We start from the raw sequence: 21,259 nt of genomic DNA, 5'->3' as shown, positions 1-21,259 counted from the left end.
TCAAATTGCCCCGAGGGCCTTGTAGACTCTGCATGTGCAGTTGGTGACAATGATGGGGCAAGGGAGGGAGGGGTGTAGCCTACTCGATTACCTCATGGTTCAGTGGGTAGCCCATTTGGCAACGTTTTCCCAGAAGACTGGTTTACGTCATGATTTGGGACTTTGCTCCTGAGAGTCGCTTAGAGGAGTGGGGTTTGCGTTATTCAAAAACACTGTCAGCAAACCTCATCCACCTGCGGTGTTAAAATTATTTTAGAGCTAGCGATAAGTTAAACGTCTGATAGCCTAAGTGGTGAAAGGTAGAATATATTTACAAAATATTAGGAATGAAGAAGCTTGTACCTGTTCGGAAAGGCAAAAAAGGCGCACAAATCGGTGTTTCTGAAGTCGGGATCCCTGAGCTTTAAAAGCGCGCTTCTTCCAGTTGTCACAATGGAATCAATCTCAGCGGAGCGGTATCGCTAGTATTTGGTAGATTCATAGTGGGTCCGCGGTTATGCTTTCCAACATGTGTTCCTGTTCACGTTAACACTGATCTCCGGTGTTCTTTGCCTCTGGACAGAAGTCTGGCTTGATACTATTCGAGAATGCCCGCACGGAACAGGTACAACCTGGTGGATGATGTGGCGGACTCGCGAGTCCCCCTTCATAACGAAGAGGCATACCAGCACGGGATCAATTTTCAAGCCAAGGTGACTAGGCTATAGGAAATTATATTTTACGGTTTGGTAGACATATACACCGTGTTTATTCTACCATTTCCCGTTTAAGATAACCTAGCCTTCGGTGGTTGCCATGGATGAAATCCGGATTAAATGTATCTTGTAGTGCTCAAATGTAGGTGCTACTTTTGCTTTTGCTGGACAGGTGCATTACTGCATATTATTAACTGATACACTATAAGGTATCATAACATTGTTAACAGGGAGAGGAAGTAAATTGAAAACATTTCCCTCCATAACTGATCAGTCCGTGCCAAAGACACAAACTGTGTTTGTCAGCCTACTTAAAACAGAGGGGAAAACGTAGCTATATTTACACCATAACAGTTGTTACTGTTTATACCAGCTCGAGACCAATGACAATGTTTAGAACGTCACAGTTTCAGTCACATGGGTGATTGGTCTCGAAATATATAGGTTATTAATAATGTGGCTACCGATAATGTTGTGTTTTTTACATTTTCCCACTGATTGTTGCCAATGTTGTATGATAATGTTAGAGTTAGTTGTCTCCTCAACGTGATTATAATATGCGACATGTGTACATTTGAGTAGCAGTGACGACAGGATGTGTGTGTGTATGATTGTGTTGTAACTAGTGTGTGACTAATCGTGTGTGTTTATGATGATGCAGTATGTGGGAAGTCTGGACGTGCCCAGGCCCAATAGTCGGATGGAGATTGTGGCGGCCATGAGGAGAATCAGGGTAAGTTTTAGACACTACCACACACAGATGAGGCTGAGCCTTGTAGAATAAGAAACCACTCGAAAAGTCGGACACACCTTTCTTTGTCTTTCAACGTCTGCACCCACACGCACATGTACATCCTCCACACACTGCAATTGGGGACAATGGTTTTGCTTACTTTGTTAAGCAGGAGAGCACAGTTTTATCTCTTGAGTGAGCTACAGTGTTTTCTGCTCACACAGTGAGCTCTGTACTGTCTGCAGTCAGTTCCTCTCAGGGTTGATATCTTTCTACGCGCCTACACACACCTGAATAACACTGCCTTGTCCTATGCTGCAATTAGACACACAGCACAAACACTGCTGCTCTGGGAAGTTTACTATTTCCATTCACAGGGAGCCATTTATAGGACAACAAAGCAAACATGGGAATATACTGACGTAGAGGGAGATGGGGAGTGTGGATTTTGGGGAAATGAGAGAGAGAGATGGGAAGGCGGGGGGAACGAGAGAGAGAATAGGGGGAGGTTGAAGAGAGAGTGGTGGGAAATAAAGTGTGCATAACATACACACCTTACCCGAGGCCACCTCAACATGATTGTGTGTATTTCAGGGAAGGGTTACTGTGTAAGCAGGACTGCATTCAGCACGCGGGTAGTTGTGAGAGAGTTTGTGTATGGGCTTTGAGGAGTTTTGTTTTTTTGCTCTGATCATTGCGCTCGGATGAACTGCACTCGTGGAGTTGACAAGAGGTGACCACAAATCAGCCCTTTCTCAGCTGATCAGCTTGATTGGTTCTCTCTCTCTTTCTTTTTGACTCTCCTCTTTTGTTCTTTTGACTCTCTTTTGCTCCCTACTTTTTCTCTATCCCTCTCCTTCTTTTCCTCTCCCATTCTTTCACTCCCTCCCTCCTTCCCTCTCCTTCCCTCTCTCTCTCTCTTATTCCCCTCTCCTCTATTTCCCTTTGTCAGTATCCACTGTATTGCCCTTCCACCTGACCCATGTTCAAAATATTTCTTCACTTCCCACTCCCTCATTCATCCTCCTCGGTATACAGCCTCCCTAGTGGAGTACATTGCAAGTGCATTGGACATCACACATCAGTGAGAATGAGATGAAAGTCTCTCATCTAAGTGTGTCACTGGTTAGGTTGAGACATGACACAGTTGTGACTCAAGCCACCCTGCATACCCCAGAGAAATCACACCGGAGGCTTTTAGGGAATTTCTAAGTGACTGGATGGAATTGCTACTTAAAATTCTGTAACACTCTCCTTATTGTTCTTCCTTCGCTCTCTCTCTCCCCCCCTCTCCCTCTCCCTCTCTCTCTCTCTCTCTCTCTCTCTCTCTCTCTCTCACCCTTTCTCTCTATCTCATTATTTAACTGCACTTACTGTGAAACTGTCCAGGATTATAGGTCAGTGGGTGGTTTTTTAACAAGGGAGGATGTGGTCTTTTGATGTATTCTGTTTAGTAAGAAGCGGGTTAGTGTGTGTGTTTGTGTGTTTGTGTCAGAAGCAGCTTGCTGACATCTCTGTGTTAACTGGATAAATGGGATCCCTAGAGGAACTTTATTTGAGAGAGAGGGGATATTTTGTGCTACTTAATCAACCTTTGAATAAGTGGGCCTGAAGAACAAAAAAGCACCAAAACGTGTGTGTTTGGGTGTGTGTGTGTGGAGGGATGTGGGGTTGGGGGGTGGTGGCTGCATAAGTGTTTTTATACAAAATTCCATTTTACATAACAACTGACTGTTGTTATGTAAAATGTGGAACTGTAGATCTACTTTAAGGAAACGACAGTATGACTGTACAATGTAAACATAATGCTCAAATAAAACAGTTGGTAAGAAGCTCTCTTTCTTTTCCCTCCATCGCCCCCTCTCCCTGTCTCTTCTCTTTCTTCCTCTCCGCCCCCATCTTAATCATGTTTGCTCAGTGGCGTGAACTAACTCAGCCAGTGTTAAACCATCTGCAAAAACACCCCTCCCTCCCTTCTGCTCCCCTACGTCCACTCAAGTGAGGGAAGCCACCAAGTCCCAGATAGACAGCGAGGGACGATGGTAGACAGACAGACAGACAGACAGACAGACAGGCAGGCAGGCAGGCAGGCAGGCAGGCAGGCAGGCAGGCATGCAGGCCGTCAGGCTGCGACAGACCGACACTGAGACAGAATGGAAGGGAGGTAGACAGACAGACGGTCAGGAAGGTAGACAGACAGACGGTCAGGAAGGTAGACAGGTAGACAGACAGACGATCAGGAAGGTAGACAGGTAGACAGACAGACGATCAGAAAGGTAGACAGGTAGACAGACAGACGGTCAGGAAGGTAGAGTCAAGTCATTTTTATGTATACAGCACATTTAAAAACCGCCAATGCCGACCAAAGAGCTGTACGAAATCATCAAATAGGGCAAAACAACAATAAATAAGAACAACAGACAAACAACACAATTACAATAAGCACGAGTGACCCTAAACTGACTCAAAAGCCAACAAATAAAAATATGTTTTAAGACGAGACTTAAATGTCTCGGTGGTGGGGGATGACCTGATAAAAATTGGAAGTTTATTCCAGAGTAGGGGCTACAGCTGAAAAGGCACGATCACCTTTTGTTTTCATCCGAGTCTGTGGAATGGCTAAAAGGAACTGGTTTGATGATCTAAGGGATCTGGAAGTGTGATACAGCATAAGAAGATCTGAGATATACAATGGAGCCAATCCATATAAAGCTTTAAAAACAAGTAACAACACCTTAAAATCAATTCTATATTTGACTGGAAACCAGTGAAGAGAGGCCAATTTCGGGGAGATATGGTCCCTCTTCCTGGTACCAGTCAACATTAAGGTAGACAGGTAGACAGACTGACGGTCAGGAAGGTAGACAGTGAGAGGTTGGCAGCCAGGTTTGACAGATAAATAGACAAGCACGGAGGTAAGGAGACAGAAAGGTAGGCAAACATGCCATGCATTTATTTTTTGATTACTGCTGGTGGTGGGGGATGGTGGACTCCGTTCTGTTATAATTAGAAGCTGAGGAGGGGTGCAGGGGTTGAGAGGGGGGCTAATTGTTTTGTAACTGTGCCCATTTCTCAATGGAATACTCCTCTGCAAGTCAACTACTGTCAACAACTGTCTCTGACTCCCCTGTATCTATTGAAAATGTGTCATTTAAAAGTGTGATGGGTTGGTGTGTGGCTAGGTTGTGTGTTTCCATGCACAAAGGTGTGATAGGGTCCCGTCTGTGTGTGTATGCATGTGTGTTGGAATGGGGTGTGGATGTGCGCGTGTGTGTGCGTGCCTGCACATGCTTCTGAGAGGGTGTTCTGCTTTTGCTTCGGATTTTGTGCCTAAGCTCTCTTGACAGCAAAATACACTAGCTGGCTGGTTATATCTCAATAATGAATGGCTCTGATAAGTTATGGCTCTGCTCAACCTATGGGAATAGTCTTTATGGAACTGCAGTTGTGTGTGTGAGTGTGTGTGCGCACGTGTGTGTGTGCCTGTGTATTTGTCTAATGAAGTAAGTTCAGTGAATGGTAGTGGCCTACCATCAAGCTCGATCTGGAAATAACATTCACAGTCTTGTCTATGGGACTAACATGTCCAAATAAAAACTCTAAATTATTTATGCACTTCATGTGTTTCTCATGTATTAGACCAAGCCCATTGTTAGCATTACAAAAGGGCTGGTACTAAGTATAGCTCTCTTCCCTTAACTGCACTGAATCCATGACCCTAAGAGCAAGCCAGCAACTATTCGGGTTTCGAATAGCTCAGTATTGAGAGTTATTACTATCACTCTCTATTACTCTGTAATACTATTACTAATATTAGTTATTACTACATAGTATAGTTCTTTGCGTAACAAGAGTGGCTAGCTACATCAAGTCCCCAGGAAGTGAAGATGAGGTGTGGGGCACAGTGTTTCCCCTAGGTTTACAGCTTTTGGGTGGGGGGAGGTGGGCGGGGTGGGGGGGGGGGGGGTGTAGATACATGGACGCCCGACCATGTAGAGACAGAAATGACATGCCGTTGTGTAAATAAGATAAATAACATAAGGACATTTAATTTGTTTAATAAAAGAGCAAGCTATAGACCTGTTTTATAGGAAAGGTAACCTTAAATGACTTATTTTGTGATCTGGCGCTATATAAAAAAAAATATATATATATATTAAAAATACATATCTTTTATTTTTTATTAACTTGACCTTCCAGGGGGGGGGCGGGGGGTGCCGTTGGGGGGGGCGGGGGGCCCCCCTAATATAATGGTAGGGGAAACACTGGGACATGTGGTTTATGGGTTTAAGAGCCTGCGGACACGTTACCTTCATCCTGGCGTGGCACAGGAAGTGGGACTGCCAGCGTTCTGATCAGTCCACGTGTCACTCTAGGAGCTTTTGATGGGGTCAGAGATGTAGTCAATGGCAGATTTCAAGTAATTAGCTCCCATCTAAATGACTATTGACTGCCAGGAGGTTGTCCCTCTCCCCCTCTCTCTCTTCCTCTCTCTCTCTTCCCCTCTCTCTCTCTCTCTCTATCTCTCTCTCTCTTTCTCTCCCTCTCTCTCTCTCTTTTATTTGAACCGGGCCTCACAGGCCCTCTTTATATTGCCAATAACGGTTGTTGACTGAGGCCCGTTCTCTGCCCGTGGAGAGATTGAGATAAGCACTTTCATTCAGATTACAGTGACCGGGAGAGAGGGAGAGAAAGACGAAGGGGGGATGAAAGCAGAAGAGAGGAGGTGGATAGGAAAGAGAGAGAGAGAGAGAAGAGGGGAGGAGAAGGATGGATGAAAGAAGGCAGAGCAGATAGATAATCTCTGTAGAGATGGTGATGTTGGGAAAGATGGAAGGAAAACTCTGTTTGATTCCAGCCATAGCCTAAGCAGTTATACACACACACACCTGCAGGTCAAGCTGAGATGGGATGAAAAGAGGCCTTTCTGGTTGAGACTTTCCTGTGGAGACCTTCTGTGCTGGAATAGTGGTCCCCCCAGGGGCAAAGAAAAATAAATGAAGGAAAAAGAATCTCTGTCTGTGTGTGTGTTTACGTGTGTGTTTGTGTGCATTTGTGTACTTGTAAACAAGTGCGTATATGCGTGCATGTACGCATATGTGTGCTGCTCCATTTCTGGATGATAATAACTTCAGTAAACCTTTCACCAAGGCTGTCTGATCAAGGACTGGACTGAGGCATTCAAAGCTAACTGCCTCCAGACAGCTATATCTGTCTTTTCGCCCTTGGGGGAAATACTACTGTTACACTCTCTTTCTCAGACACACACTCTCACACAACACACTCTATCTCTTTCTGTTTCTCACTTTCCCTCACAGTCTGGCTCCCACTTTAGCTGGGCTATTTTCAGATCGTCAGCATCTCCAGAAGGATTTCCCAACCCAATATTTATTCATGTCCATATATTTCAACCCCCACCATCCCATATTCACCCCTGCTGTTTTGCCGTGCTCCCCCACACTCCTCTCCTTCTAAAAATAGCTCTGCTCAGTCCAGCCCAGTCCTCAGTGTCTGTCCAGGCGTGAAACGTCGACAACAAGTTTGGGGGTGCTAGGAGGTTGAGAGCTGTCAGCCTGTTTACCCACCTGCCTGTCTCCCTGTCTTTGTGCTCATTTCCCTGTCCGCCTGTCTGTGTCAGAGGAGAGGCGGTGTCTAGAGGAGAGGATGGGGTGTGTGTGGGTGGGGGTGGGGCCTGAGTCGAGGAGCAGTTGGTGTGGGGGGATGTGAAGAAAGGTGGGTGGGTGCGTGCTGCAGATGACAAATGGAGAGACAGACTCTCTACCTTGCTGGTGTCACTGTCACCTCCTCTGTGTTTGAATGCTGATAGTTTTGCTGTGGTTGTGCCGGGGTGCGTGTGTGTGTGTGCGTGTGTGTCAGAGAGACACACACACACTAAGTCTGCTAAGGGCTTAGACTTGGATGGATCAGTGACATATGGGATGTCAAACTAACAAACAAATATTGACAGAAAAACTAAAGGAATTACACCTCCTAAATTCTTCTCCCAGAGGAATCTGACAACAGCTGAGCCTTTTGCCGCCTCTAAATTCTCTCACAAAATGTCACACAGTTGAGATCTGTTTCTTTTAAACAACCGTATATATGTACGTGTGTGTATGTGTTTACTGTGTATGCCCAGTGAGTGTGTGTGTGTCCAGTCTGTATAGCATCAAGTCTATACATAGTTAAGTTCACTCAGTGGACTTCATCAGACTCACCTCATCACCGTAGTGACAGCTGTTCCCCTGCAGCTGACCCAGCCAACCTGCTGACTCTGAAAGAAGCCCATCCCTGTCTACTGTCACCCTGCCTCCATCTAAGCCCTCTGTTCTCTCCATCTCATATCTCCCTCTCGATCTCCTTCTACCCTCCCCCTTCTCTCTGTAGGGGAAAAGCTGCTTATGTCTAATGATGCCAAGATCTCAGGTTTTTTTGGTTCTCACCACTGGCACCGAAGCACGTCTAAACTTAACCATCTTTGAAGGGCACCCCCCCCCCCACACACACACACACACACACACACACACACACAGGTTGCAGCTAACACCATAATCACTGCCTCTGTAGTGACATAAATGGTCGGTTTAGCACACGAACATCAAACACACTAACCCAGTTATCCAGATTCAGTACTAATAGCAACTGTGTGTGTCCTCTCAGTATCTGTGAGTGTGTCTGTGTGTGTTTTCACAATGTGTGTGTTGTGACCATGTTTGTTGTCCTATGTGTGTGTTAACCAATAATTGTAGGTATTGTATTTTAGGACAATGTGTGCTCAGCCCTGCATCACATGGCAAGTCATGACATTAGATGATCAATTGAAGCCAGTCATCATGTTAGACACAAACATATGTGTTGGGTATGGCATTATGGCCCATGTGTGCACTGCAACAATTACCAATACCCCCCCCAAACACACACACACATACACACACACATACGCACACACCCTCCAGGGATTTACACACAGAAATACACACCTTTGAGTTGAATAACAGTTGTTTAAATGGGAGCAGAGCTACACTCTCCCTGGGGTTTTTACTGATCTGTGCTGATGGGGGGTGGGGGGGAGCTGGGTTATGGGGTTTGGGGGGGATGGAGGTCACAAAAGGGAGGGCAGGCTCTGGGGAGTGGGTTAAAGAAAACAGTTAATTGGTGTATTGTCTCGGTTGTTTTGTTGACAAGAAGGTTGTGTGTGAACAGATGTACCGGAGCCTGGTGGCCTACATGTGCCTGCTGGTGCAGTCTCAGACACACACACCCCTCTGCCCCAGGGTGGATGTGAAGGGGTTAACTCCACTCTGCCCACTGGCCTTGTTGTCCTGACCCGTCCTTCCCCTGTTCTCAGCACTCAGCGGGGCTCACTCTGACTCCAACTTTGACTTGCATACTAACTCCCTCTTATAGGATCGACTGTAGAGACTCAATCAGAGCATTGTTCTCTCCTTCTCCTCTCTCTCTCTCTCTCTCTCTCTCTCTCTCTCTATCTTGGTTTTTTTCATGTGGTTATGTCCGTTAGGTAGAGTTAGATGATTCCCTCTCTCTTTGTAAAATGTAATGGTAGACAGCAGGTATTTTTCCACATGGATAACCAGACAGACAGACAGACAGACAGACAGATAGGCAGATGGGTAGACAGACAGGAAGACAGGTAGACAAGCAGGCAGACAGGGAGACAGACAGACAGGCTGCCAGGTCTGTTAACTGGGACAGCACAGAGGAATAGAACCACTACCAACCCATGTCCTAGCCTGTATCACCCCTCCCATCCATTTGTCCTTCCCCCGGTCCTCCAGGTCCCCCAGTCCTCCAGCCCCCCCAGTCCTCCAGCTCCCACAGCTCCCCCAGTCCTCCAGCTCCCCCAGTCCTCCAGCTCCCCCAGTCCTCCAGCCCCCCCAGTCCTCCAGCCCCCCCCAGTCCTCCAGCTCCCCCAGTCCTCCAGCTCCCCCAGTCCTCCAGCTCCCACAGCTACCCCAGTCCTCCAGCTCCCCCAGTCCTCCAGCTCCCCCAGTCCTCCAGCCCCCCCAGTCCTCCAGCCCCCCCCAGTCCTCCAGACCTACAGCTCCCCCAGTCCTCCAGCTCACACAGCTCCTCCAGTTCTCCCCCACAGGCTGTATCAGCTCTCTCTCATCACTTGGTTTATATACCTTGACAGTCCTCTTATCTCTCCATCTCCTCCCACACCTAATCCCTCCCCCAATCACCCCCCCCCCCACACACACACACACCCCCCCACCACCACCACTGCCACCACCATTAAATAACTATAACCTCCCCCCAAACGCCACTTCCTCACCGCCGGCCCTGTCCCAAGACGGCACAGAAAAACATCCGGCAACATCCTCAGGACAGATCTCATCTCCTCTCATTTCACCACTGCTGTCACTACCACTCACTGCTCCTCAATCACGACTGCTGTGTGTGTGCGTGTGTGTGTTTGCGCATGTGCATGCTTTCATGTGTTTGTGTGTGTGTGTGTGTGTGTGTGTGGCCATACGTGCGAGAGAGCACCAGAGAGCTAGTGTGTTTAAGTCAGTGTGCACACGGGTGTGAAAAGAGCAGGTGTCTGGTTGAAGGTTTTCATTTTTTCTGAGTCAGTCACTGAGCCTGTTAGTAACAGCTAGCCTGAAGTACTGTAGCTAGCTAACTATCTGCCCACAAAGGATGGATCGCAGTCATAGCTCACTCTCTTCCACCAACAATACATTTTCTACGTTGACAACGCTTATGTTGACCACTGAAACTGCAGAGCTGCAATCTCTAGTGCTTTAAGATGGCTTCAGTCACAGCTCAGTATACATAGCTGGATGTTGTCAGGGACTTTAACAGACTGTCTGGAGTTCCTGTGTCACACAGAGCTGAGTCAATGAAAGGACTCCCTTTCTTTCTTGCTTTACATACTCTCCCTCTCTGTCCCCCTCTCTCTTTCTCTCTCAGTCTCTCTGTCTCTCTTTCTTTCAATTTCTCTTTCCCCCTCTCTTTCTTTCTCTCTTTTTCTTTTTTCTATTGCTCAGCTCTCCAGGATCTGCAGTTTGTCCTGAGTTAACTGCACATGTCAGGCCACTCCTCTGGTCTCCCTGGCAACCAACATTGCTGCTGAGGCATGTCCTCTTCTCCTTTTGAAACTTTTCTTTAAGAGTGGGAGTGTGTGTGTGTGTGTGTGTGTGTGTGTGTGTGTGTGTGTGTGTGTGTGTGTGTGTGTGTGTGTGTAACAGTAATAAAAGGTTACGTGTAGAGCATTCTAGTAAATCTTTACCCAACCTTTAAAAGTTTGTCCCTCATTTGTCCGTCCATCCGTCTCTCACACACAGGCCAGTGTGAGCGGGTGACAGACTCCCGGAACCAGGGTCATTCTGCTATAGGTCAGTTGTTTGTTGTGTAAAGATTGAGGACATTGCCGGAGGCTTTTCAACTGAAAGATAGCCTGCCCTACTTCGAACAATGTTAGTGTGTGTCCGCGTGTGTGATCACCTCCATGGCCTCGTCTCTTTCCAACTGGATGCTCTGCCACTTCAAACGCCTCAAGGTGTTTCTCTCTTTTTCTTCATTTCTTCCCTCTGTGCATCCATAAAGGAGTGTTCTGGTGGCCTATCTGTGTACATGCATGCACTTCCGCACATTTCCAAGTGTGTCTATGTGTGTGTGATAATGGCACAGGCCATCAAGCTCAGTTTGAGGACTATAATAAAATGACAGTTTACCAGCTTCCCTCTCTCTCTCTCTCTCTCTCTCTCTCTCTCTCTCTCTCTCGCTCTCTCTCTCTTTCTCTCTCTCTCTCTCTCCTTCTCCTCTATCTCCCCAGGCCCCCAGCTTACAGACGTGTGTTGTTAACTGTCACTAATGACTCATATATAATGTAAGCAGGTGGGGAGAGTAGAACATCTCCATACTGTAGGAATCTGGACGGATACTAGAAAGTTCTGCAGGCTTCTGTCAGGGTGTGTCAGGTCTAGCAGTGGCACCGCACTGGAACACCGTTTGGAGAAAAGCTTGGAACCTTGACGCAGACCTTTGCTGTGAACAAATAGAAAAATATTAGACAAATATTTGAGCCTGGCCAAGAGGAATGGATTCTGTGTAAAAGACTTGACCCAGGTCTGTTAGTCTGTTTCTGTTCCCCGCATACACACACACCCATATAAACAATATGTAAATTGTGTGTTGTTATCAAGTTATCATACAGTTTACCAAATAGATTATGTCAGCATCTGCTTCTTAATCTTCTTAATTTTAATGCATCTGTGGCATTAGCATAATTTGGAACATAATACGTTTTTTTCTCAAAGAATTCCTCAAACCTCAGCCTCAGATTTTCCTTCTCACTGTGGGGGGGCCTATCTCTGACTGTACCTCTGTGTGCCTTTGATCATCTTCATTAGATATGGGTCTAGCTGAATCCTTGCAATTGTGTGTGTGTGTGTGTGATTGCATTGTGTTTGTGGTGTTTGTATTTGATTCCTCAGAATGTGTGTGTGTGTGTGTGGGGGGGGGGGGGTTGTGTTTGATCTTATTCTGCAGCTGTGATCATGGCAAAGTGTGTTTATGGCTTTGTAGTCAGACCTCCACTGTGAGATCATAGACTGATTTGCTCTGGTCACAGAGGTCTCTGGGACTATCTCTTTCTCTCTCTCTAGATGTCTCTCTCTCTCTCTGGCGTCTAGATCAGATGTACAAACACATTTAGCATAAAAGGCCAGCCTCCCATCTCCTTTCTCTTCTTTTGTCCCCTATCTCCTCTCTCCTGTTCTCTGTCCTCTGTCGCCTTCCTCCTATCTCCTGTCCTGTCCCCTATCTCCTATCTCCCGTTCTGTCGCCTATCTCCTAATCTGCTGTTCTCTGTCCCATATCTCCTATTCCGTATTCTATTTTATCCCCTATCTCCTATCTCTAGCCCTGTGTCTTCTATGTCCTATCTCCAATCTATAGCAGAGCTTCTGCCATCTCATGATGTAAATCAGCAATAAATTCCACGTCGTCTGACCGTGGCCGTCTGACTCATGCACACACACGTCTGATATGAATGTGTTCACATCTGCCTCCATCTTTGCCTCTTGGCAGTGCTCCAATGCTGTTGAATCCACTGTTGACCTGAAGGGTGTAGCTGCCGGAGTGTGTGAGCTGGGGCATCAGTCCTATTGTTGTCCCCAAACTAAGACTCTCTCTCGGCTAATACGCTGTCCTGGGGCCTTCGGAGGACATGCTGTTAGGACAGATGGCGCCCCCGATTCCAAATCTGCTGCATCCGACTAAGGGCGCCTCCACCTACATGTTTAGGGTAAACCCTGCATGTTGCTTTGTGTGTTTGTACGTGTGTGCGTATGCATGTGTTTTACTGTCTAGAGTGTAGGGGGGGTTGGTGGCCTCTGATCCAGCAGGATTCTTCCTAGTAATCCTATTACCATCATAGTCCCTTTGTCAGGCCATACCAGACCATGCCTGGCTAGGCCAGGCCAGTCCAGGCTAGACATCAGCCTTTTATGGACACAAGCACTCAATTTCCATCTTCTCCCCTTCTGGACTCCTGTTGTCCAGGAACCCTAACCCTTGTTTAAACCCCTCTCTCTGTATCTCTGGTAATTTGCTGACTAACACTTAGTGGTTCTTGTGTGAATGTGTCTGTCTGTATGAGAGTACCTGCCATTATAGCCCTGGGACTGCCTGTCTTGGACATTCTTGTCAGAAAGGCACTCAAGTCCCAGCTCGCATGGAAATAGCACACACATACACACACACACACTGCAAGAATGAACCAAGCAGTGGCACACCACTGTTGTGCCAGACTGCTAAAGAACACTGATATCATCAGACATGTCCTGGTTTAAGAGTGGCTTACAGGTTTACAGTAGTGTTCTTTTCTGGTCGCCTTTTTCTCCTTATCTCAGCACTACTGTTGCACCACAGCAAAGGGTAAGCCTTGAACGGTGCCTCCCCCTGCCTACACACACACAGCTCCTCTCTGCAGTGCCCCATTGCGTGTAACCCGGCTGTAACCTACATTAGGAGAAAGGTCCGTTAGATCTGACAACCCACTAATGCTGCCTCTCTGGTTTGCTCTCTCTTTCTCTCTGTCTATCCTACCAGCCAGTGCCAGACAGCCTCTCTGTGTGCTGCCAAGAGTGGAGCCCAGGAGCCCAATCAATAATATCTGCACTCAGGCGGAAGTCAATCGCACACACACACACACACACTTGCGCATTCCTACACACTCAAACACACACAAACTTTCTCACTTACTCTCTCTTTCTTTCTCTCTCTTTCTCTCTCTTTCTTTCTCTCTCTTTCTTTCTCTCTCTCTCTCTCTCTCTCTCTCTCTCTCTCTCTCTCTCTCTCTCTCTCTCTCTCTCTCTCTCTCTCACACACACACACAAACACACTTTTGATCTGGGTCAAGGTTGTTGTCATAACGACCGCCTGTGTAACTGCTCACTCACAGACTGTCCCCTGCTGTCTGAAGGTGAGAGCTCTGATTCTCTTCACATCTGTTGAGAGACAAGAGAGAGCAGGGGAGAGAGAGTGTGTGAGAGGGCAGTTTTTCTTCGTGGAGGTCATTTCGTAACAGAAAAACCAGCTCAAGTCACCGTTTGGCCATGTCCAAGGCTAACCGAAAGATACAGGATACTAACAGAGTGAAACAGCCACTGTTCAGTTTGAGGGAATTTCTGTTGTTTCCGTGTCAGCCTTCAACTGTTCTACCCCGTCCACACAGTGAAGTTTCTTTTCAGGTTGAAATGCCAGTCTGTCAGCCAGCTGCTGCGTTTCTCAGCTCGGTGCACCAGCTGAACAGGACGTCTCATTGTGTATCTCCCAAAAACTTCTATTTTGGGGGGAAAAAGAAAAATCCCCCCCTCAACTCCAGAATTGTATTGAGGACGGTTGCCGGGATACTATCTATAGGGCTCATTGTGAGGCCCTGTGTGGGGCCCAGAGCCACGACAGTCACCCACAATGCCCTCTGCATTCCGTTGGCTCTTGAGCCCCCCACCCTACACACCCCCAAAGGGATGCTGGGAAGTCTATAGTTTCTCAGTCGGTCATTCCGTCTTTTTTTTTTGCAAAATGGAGATCCACCCCTTTTCATGGCACTTTCTTTGAGAACAGGATGGGGAACACCACCCACCCTCCTCTGTCTGTGTTTCAAACCAACCTAAAATTCATTTCAATCTAATCTTGGATCAATTGATTCGCTCCTGTTAGGCTACCTTCTCATTGAGGGACAGATGACTGGTAACTAGGGCTGTCCCCACTCAGTCGATGTGCTCTTGGTCCCTTTCGTTAATCTGCACATGAACACAATTGTAGCTGTTAGCCTAACTACAAACTCTACCATACTTTGTCTACAGTTGATGTTATTAATCCTTTAGGCAAAATGGCAAAGAAATCTGTGGTATGGAAGCATTTCATCAAAGTACCCGGTGACTCAAAACATGTTGAGGGGACAGACCTACGAATAACACTGTGTAATTACTGGAACTCCAGTAATCATGTAAGGTGTGTGTGCATGTGCAGCCTGAGTGGGTGTGTCAAACAAGCCATTGACCTTGATCTCTATCCACCTCTGTGCATCCACTGTAAGAGTATAAAGTAACATTGTTGATCATGAAGAACCTAAACCAGACAGCCCTCTACAGTTACTCTCTAGACTCCCAGACCAGGCCTCATCCTTGGCTAAGGGGAACCGCAAGACAACTGGAGGAAATGGTGGGGGGGAAATGTGAGAACCGTAGGAGAACCATAGAGGAACCATGCATGTCACCAACATGTTGCCTGTTTGTTTTTGAATGTTGGTAGCTGGTGAAAATGTGTGAGACCGTCTGTTTGAGAACACGGGTTGAGATCTCAGATGTGGGTATTTTTCTGGGAAAACGTTGGTGATTGATTAAATGGTGTGTTTCTATCTGTGGAGCCAGTGTTGCACTTGTGAAACGGCCCTCTATGTCTCTGAGGACGGACTAGTAGCATCAGAAGGGGGCGGGGGGGGGGGGGGGGGGGGGTCTTGAAGTTCTGTGGTTTTGAAGTCCTTCAGATGTTACTGGTTTTCCCACTCAAGGACATGGGAGGGGGGGTTCCAACTGATGAGGCTGTGTGTTCATATCTGTGTGTGTTGGGGGGGGGGGGGGGTAAAAGTGTGTTTCTGTTCTCGAGGGGGATAGCAGGGGAGGGAGATTGGAGGCCACCTGAACAGCCTTCGGTCTGTCAAAGTCATGATTTTGAATAACGCACAGGGGGAGACAAACAACCATTTCAGGATGAGCGGACACTTTTCCAAGTCCTTGGAGACCCCAGAAATATTGACATCATGAGATGACACCAAGATGTGGGACAAGGAAGCCTTTTAAGCACAAGTTCATAGTGTATTGACTCTTACTATCATTCCTTGGCATCTGTTTATTTAGCTATTCTTACTTTTTTGATTGTGGTGAATTTGATGGCAGGCGACACACTTCTCTTGTTGTTTCTTTTTTGCCCGAGAGAGAGACAACATCTTTCCCAAGTGCCACGGCCAAACAGGATGTGGCATATCTCTAAATAAAAGAAGCCTGTTCTGATAATAACATTGTAAAATCAATGGGGCACCCGTCTGCTGCAACTAAATGTCAAGATGTTTGTCTGTCAACTTGATTTACCGAAGCCTAACTAACATTTTCGCTTTTAAATAGAAACGTCTGTCTGCCAGTCACCCAGCATGTGTGTGTATGGGCTGGTTTAACTATTCTTGTGGGGACCAGAAGTCACATCAAGAATAGTGAAAGAAGGACAGTACATAGAGTAGAGCAGCCTCATTACTCAAAATCATTCAAAGGTTTGTACAGTTGCAGGTTAGGCACAACAGCATTACAAGGGTTAGCCTTTAGCTGAGGGGGCGTTAAGAACCTGGAGCCAGCTTGCTTTTCATCGGTCCCTGTTCCACTTAGCGCTCTATCATCACTATTCGCCAGACGATCGCTGTTCTTATAGATTACATTGTAAAATGCTGACTGGGATCTCTGTGGCTGTTCGGCAAAGACGGGTAGGTTTTAGACCCTCAGGCCCAGCCAGATACGTTGTGTAACTTAATGTTCAATTAAGTTGTGCATGTGCCAGACCAGAGTGAAACTTTCCCAGTGTCCTGCCCTCGCCTATGCATCGAATTTAGTGGGAGGAGTACGGAATATGCTGACACAAAGAATAATGCCAGTTCACTGCAGTAATGTTAGATTAATGTTTTCTGTTAAAAGCTGCTGGATATGACAGTATGTAAAGTATGGCTGCAGAGAAGGGTTAGGGTTGCAGAGCACGTCCGGTCTCTCATTGTTTATGATTCTACTGCAGTGGAGTCTCTCTCTGAAGACCAAAATGTTACAGAAATATCTCAGCCTTTTCCACTTAGCTTTTTTTTCTTTGCTACATATAGAGTTTTGGTACCTGCTATCTTGAAGTTTAGAGGTGGGGTATGCCGTGAGAACTTTTAATTGTTTGCTTTCTGGTATTTCTGAGAGAAAGGAGAACAATGTAGGCGCATTAAAGTCTGAATATTTCAAAACACATTTGCACTTAAGCAAAGAACATATTCATACTCGGATGAAGTTACAAAACACTTTTTTCTTCCATCGTCATGCCAACATGTGAATAATACAAGACTAATGTTTGCCTTTTTCACGTTATTTTGGCACACTTGAACTGGAGTGAAAGTGGTGTGCTTTACTATTTCCATGTGTCTAGGAAGTGTGTGGGTGTGTGCAGCACTGTTTGGTTTTCAGATGTTGAGGACGTTGAAATCCAGTATTATGTTATTTTGCTAGACTTTCTCCCTTCTTGTCTCCCTTCTTCACTTTCTGCCTCCCCCTTTCTCTCTTTCTTTCTCTGTATCTCTCTCTTTCTCTCTCTCTCTCACTGTGTTTGATGAGCCCTGTCCTGCTATGATACTTTATCTAAGCCCCCACTTCAGTCATGTAACCCAGACTCCACAGTGTCAATGTGATTGTGAAACAGAGTCTGACCACAGCTCAGTGGGCTCTGGGAGTAACAGTAACACAAAACATAAACTCATACGCATGTATTTCACGTTTGACTGTAAACGTTCAGTAACGCTGTATTCCATCAAATGTTGTTTTGTTTCCCAGAAGGTAAGATCTACTTATGTCTCCCTCTCTCATCTCCTTGCTGTTTCGTCCCAGCTTGATCCATGTCCGGGTCTCCCCGCTTTCTTCTCATGTTCCATCCTCACTCTCCCAATGTCTCCCTCGTTCTCTCTCTCCTCTCTCTTTCTCTCTTTATTTCTATCTTTCTTTCTCTCTTTCTATTCTCTCTTGCTCTCTATTCTCTCTGTCTCTGTCTCTCTCTGCATTGCTATAATCAACCCTCTGAGGACTCTGGGCAGGGTAATTAGACTCTCAATCTTTAATCACCACAGCTGGAGAGCAGACACACTCAGAGAATAGGTTGTTTATGTTTACTAAGTATATTGGTTCATGCTTTCACACTCCTAATACACGGGCAGGCCCAGAAATGCTAGCTTGCCAATTAGTCCATGCCACTCCAGAAGGTCAACAAATGAAGGAAGTGGTTGTGTAATATCTGTTCCTTGCTCCTGGCTCTGCTTCTCTCCTCTCCCAGCCGGTCAAGTAACACAGCCCAGATAGTCGGTGTTCTACGTGAGTGTGTGAGGCTTGGTGGTCTGGAGTGGTAGGAAGGGTGGGGGCCGTCACTGGACCTGGGTTCATGTTTAAGTGAGGAGGAGCAGAGTGATGCTGAGCGGAGAAGATGTAACGGGCATATTAGTTCCTCCAGCACACACACGCACACACACGCTCACACAACCACACACACACACACGTCACACACAGGCAAGGAGGTAGGGTGTTAGTCACTGTGCACTCACACACAGCTGCCATGTCCAATTCAGTGAACGAGACTGAGATGACTTTTATTCTGGCTCCTTCTTCATTGTTCTTTTACCTCTCTGAAATATACAGGAGCTGCATGTGTGTGTGTTTGTGTGAGTGTGTATGTGGCTGTGGGTTTGTGTGTGTGTGTGTAGGAGCATGAGTGTGTGGAAAATTCTGAGGACTAGGTGGTATGCTTTAATGATAGACCCCCCTGCACCAACCTTCCCTCACTATAAAGACAGATGACTCATCACTGCCCGTGGAGATGGGAGGATGTTTCTGGGCTGACAGATGCCCCTGAACCACTGTGTGTATCACAGAAGGGCAGCAGCTGGGGAATCAACCGTCCAAAAGGACAACGCTAACATTAGCCTTTCGCTTCAGCTAATATACCGTCGGCGAGAACCTGATGTTCCCAATGGTGGCCATATTGATTCCACTTTAGCTTTATGTTAGAGTTATTGTGTTCTTTTCATCTGTGATATGAGGTGGCAGCAAAGTACAGGGGGAAAACTGGGGTGAGGTGGGCAGGGGATGTGTGTGTGTGTGAAGGGTAGGAAGATGACTAAATATTATACTACTAAAATGCAACTGGGTCAATAATGTATGCACATTTAACGTACTTGAGGGGGTGGGTGCAGTTTTGTAAAGTGCAGTTTTTTCAAAGTTGTCTTGAACACTGAGAATTGATTAAGTAAGGTAGGAGTCAGGTGGCTGAGCGGTGAGGGAGTCGGACTAGTAATCCGAAGGTTGCCAGTTCGATTCCCGGTCATGCCAACTGACGTTGTGTCCTTGGGCAAGGCACTTCACCCTACTTGCCTCGGGGGAATGTCCCTGTACTTACTGTGAGTCGCTCTGGATAAGAGCGTCTGCTAAATGACTAAATGTAAATGTAAATGTAAGGTATAATGCCCGACGAGGTGTACAATATCACCTGATAATGGACGATCGGATGGTTGCTTCCGCGGAGTCCATTATCAGGTGATATTGTACACCTCGAAGGGCATTATCCTGCTTATACCATGGTCACTTGCCAAAAAATTTTTTTACAAACATGAATTGATGTTTTCATGTGTTTTGCAATAAAAAACAAAAGTTTTTTTTTTTCATGTTAGCCAACTCTGATATTTTATAGGCTAGTCCGCTCAGCTCATAATACCAACACTGGCTTTCCTTTGGCTGAGCTATTAGCCCGAAATTCAGAAAAGTAACATTTTGCAAATAGGTTAAAAGAAATATTGAAGTCACTCATTGTTGTAATGAAATGTTAGCTTGTTAAAGTCTTTCAAAATTGTAAATGGAGGCTTTGACTGCGTCCGTGTTGTTATGGTTACTTATTTCAGACACTTTGTACAGGCTTGTATATTATGGAGCGAGCGCAATAATTTAGAACGGTGAAAAGACAGTTTTGCTGCAATTAGTAGGTGTCCGTATATGACCTGATAATGGACACCCCTGCAGCCAATCAGAATCGAGTATTCACCCAGACCATGGTATAAAATGTAATATCCACCCTGTCTTACCGTGGGTTGTGCGTGTTTGTAATCCTCAGTATGAGTTCAAGGCCAAGAACATCAAGAAGAAGAAAGTCAGCATCATCGTGTCGGTGGACGGAGTCAAGGTGGTTCTCAGGAAGAAACAGAAGGTAAGACCAGACCAAAGGGCGGGGACACTTTATTGCATCATTATTAGTCAGTAAGCTCATGAGATACATAATCAATATCTCAAGCATGGTATTCTCATATCTGTCTCGGTTTGCAAAAAAAGAAAAACATATATTTACAGGTCTGTCTATGTGCTGTGATTGATACAGTATGTCCCTCTGCCCTCCCTTCCCCTGATCCCCCCCAAGAGGAAAGAGTGGACCTGGGACCAGAGCAAGATGCTGGTGATGCAGGACCCCATTTACAGGTATACCTACATCCTCTGACCTCTGACCTCACCCAGCTGTACAGAGGAACCCGAAGGAGTAAGGCTCAGCTTCTGGGGTTCTGCTTTTGGAATTTGACATGGTCATTGACAGGAACGTCTCCTGTCTAGACTGAAGTCTGCCCAATCACAGCCTCTCGTTAAGACTTTGTTTACATGTATTCACTCAGCTGGCACTTTTATCTGAATATAAATAGTAAGTGCAGCAGATCCATCAAGGACTACAACTTTATCATGACTGTCCATTCAAACCACCAAGAACAGATTAGTATACGGCCAAGTATTACATTTAGTCATTTAGCAGACGCTCTTATGCAGAGCGACTTACAGTAAGTACAGGGACATTCCCCCCGAAGCAAGTGGGGTGAAGTGCCTTGCCCAAGGACACAACGTCATTTGGCACGGCCGGGAATCAAACTGGCAACCTTCAGATTACTAGCCCGACTCCCTCACCACTCAGCCATCTAACTCCCTGACAGTAGCCACAGTAGTAGCCAAGTAGCCACAGCTCCTTAAAAGGAGCCTTCTGGAATGACGCTGATGCTTTTATGTATCCAAAGTCCCTCTCTTATGCTCAGCTAATGGGCCTTGATGTACAGTATGTGACAAGCGTACTTACACTTACTTACTGTAGGGGACAACATGAATTATTCATGTGTCCTGTGTGCGGCATGTAAGAGTGTTTAGGGACGTCTCTGGACTGGTGCTCTGGCCACTGGACGACGTCCAGTGTGTCTGTGTGACATAATGTACTTTTAATAGAGCTTACAGTATTTGTATTAGTTTTATTTTATCATCTAGTTTATTGACTAGCTAATGTGCTGTAGAGAGGACAGGCAGCTTGTGTGTAATGGTGAGTGAATGAGATATGTTATGGGATGAATGCATGTCTCTGTGGGTGGATCTCATTTGGCTGAGCCACACATCACATTGTGGCGGGGGGTCTGGACCAGAGATGTACTGAAACCAGCCTGCAGCATTCCTCTCCCAGCGTTGGTGGTAGTGCTAGGCTCCGAACAGGGCCACCGGGATCCTGC

At 46.3% G+C, this 21,259-nt stretch overlaps 1 protein-coding gene across 2 annotated transcripts in view; it reads left to right on the top strand.

Annotated features, from left to right (window-relative positions):
* The first annotated feature begins 235 nt into the window (after positions 1–235).
* Positions 236–21,259, top strand: part of si:dkey-34e4.1 (carboxyl-terminal PDZ ligand of neuronal nitric oxide synthase protein) — a 38,045-nt gene continuing 17,021 nt past the window's right edge. The window contains exons 1-4 of one of the 2 annotated variants that reach the window (XM_067250333.1): positions 236–692; positions 1,357–1,428; positions 19,846–19,938; positions 20,146–20,204. In XM_067250333.1, the coding sequence (XP_067106434.1) occupies positions 588–692; positions 1,357–1,428; positions 19,846–19,938; positions 20,146–20,204 (329 nt within the window). In that variant the 5' untranslated portion in view covers positions 236–587. Of the gene's footprint in view, positions 693–1,356; positions 1,429–19,845; positions 19,939–20,106; positions 20,205–21,259 lie in introns of both variants that reach the window. The other variant, XM_067250332.1, reaches the window with a different exon arrangement.

The sequence above is a fragment of the Osmerus mordax genome, chromosome 14, assembly GCF_038355195.1.
Source record: "Osmerus mordax isolate fOsmMor3 chromosome 14, fOsmMor3.pri, whole genome shotgun sequence".
Taxonomy (NCBI): Eukaryota; Metazoa; Chordata; class Actinopteri; order Osmeriformes; family Osmeridae; genus Osmerus; species Osmerus mordax.
Note: the sequence above shows the minus strand (reverse complement) of the source record. Positions and strands in the feature narration are given on the sequence as shown.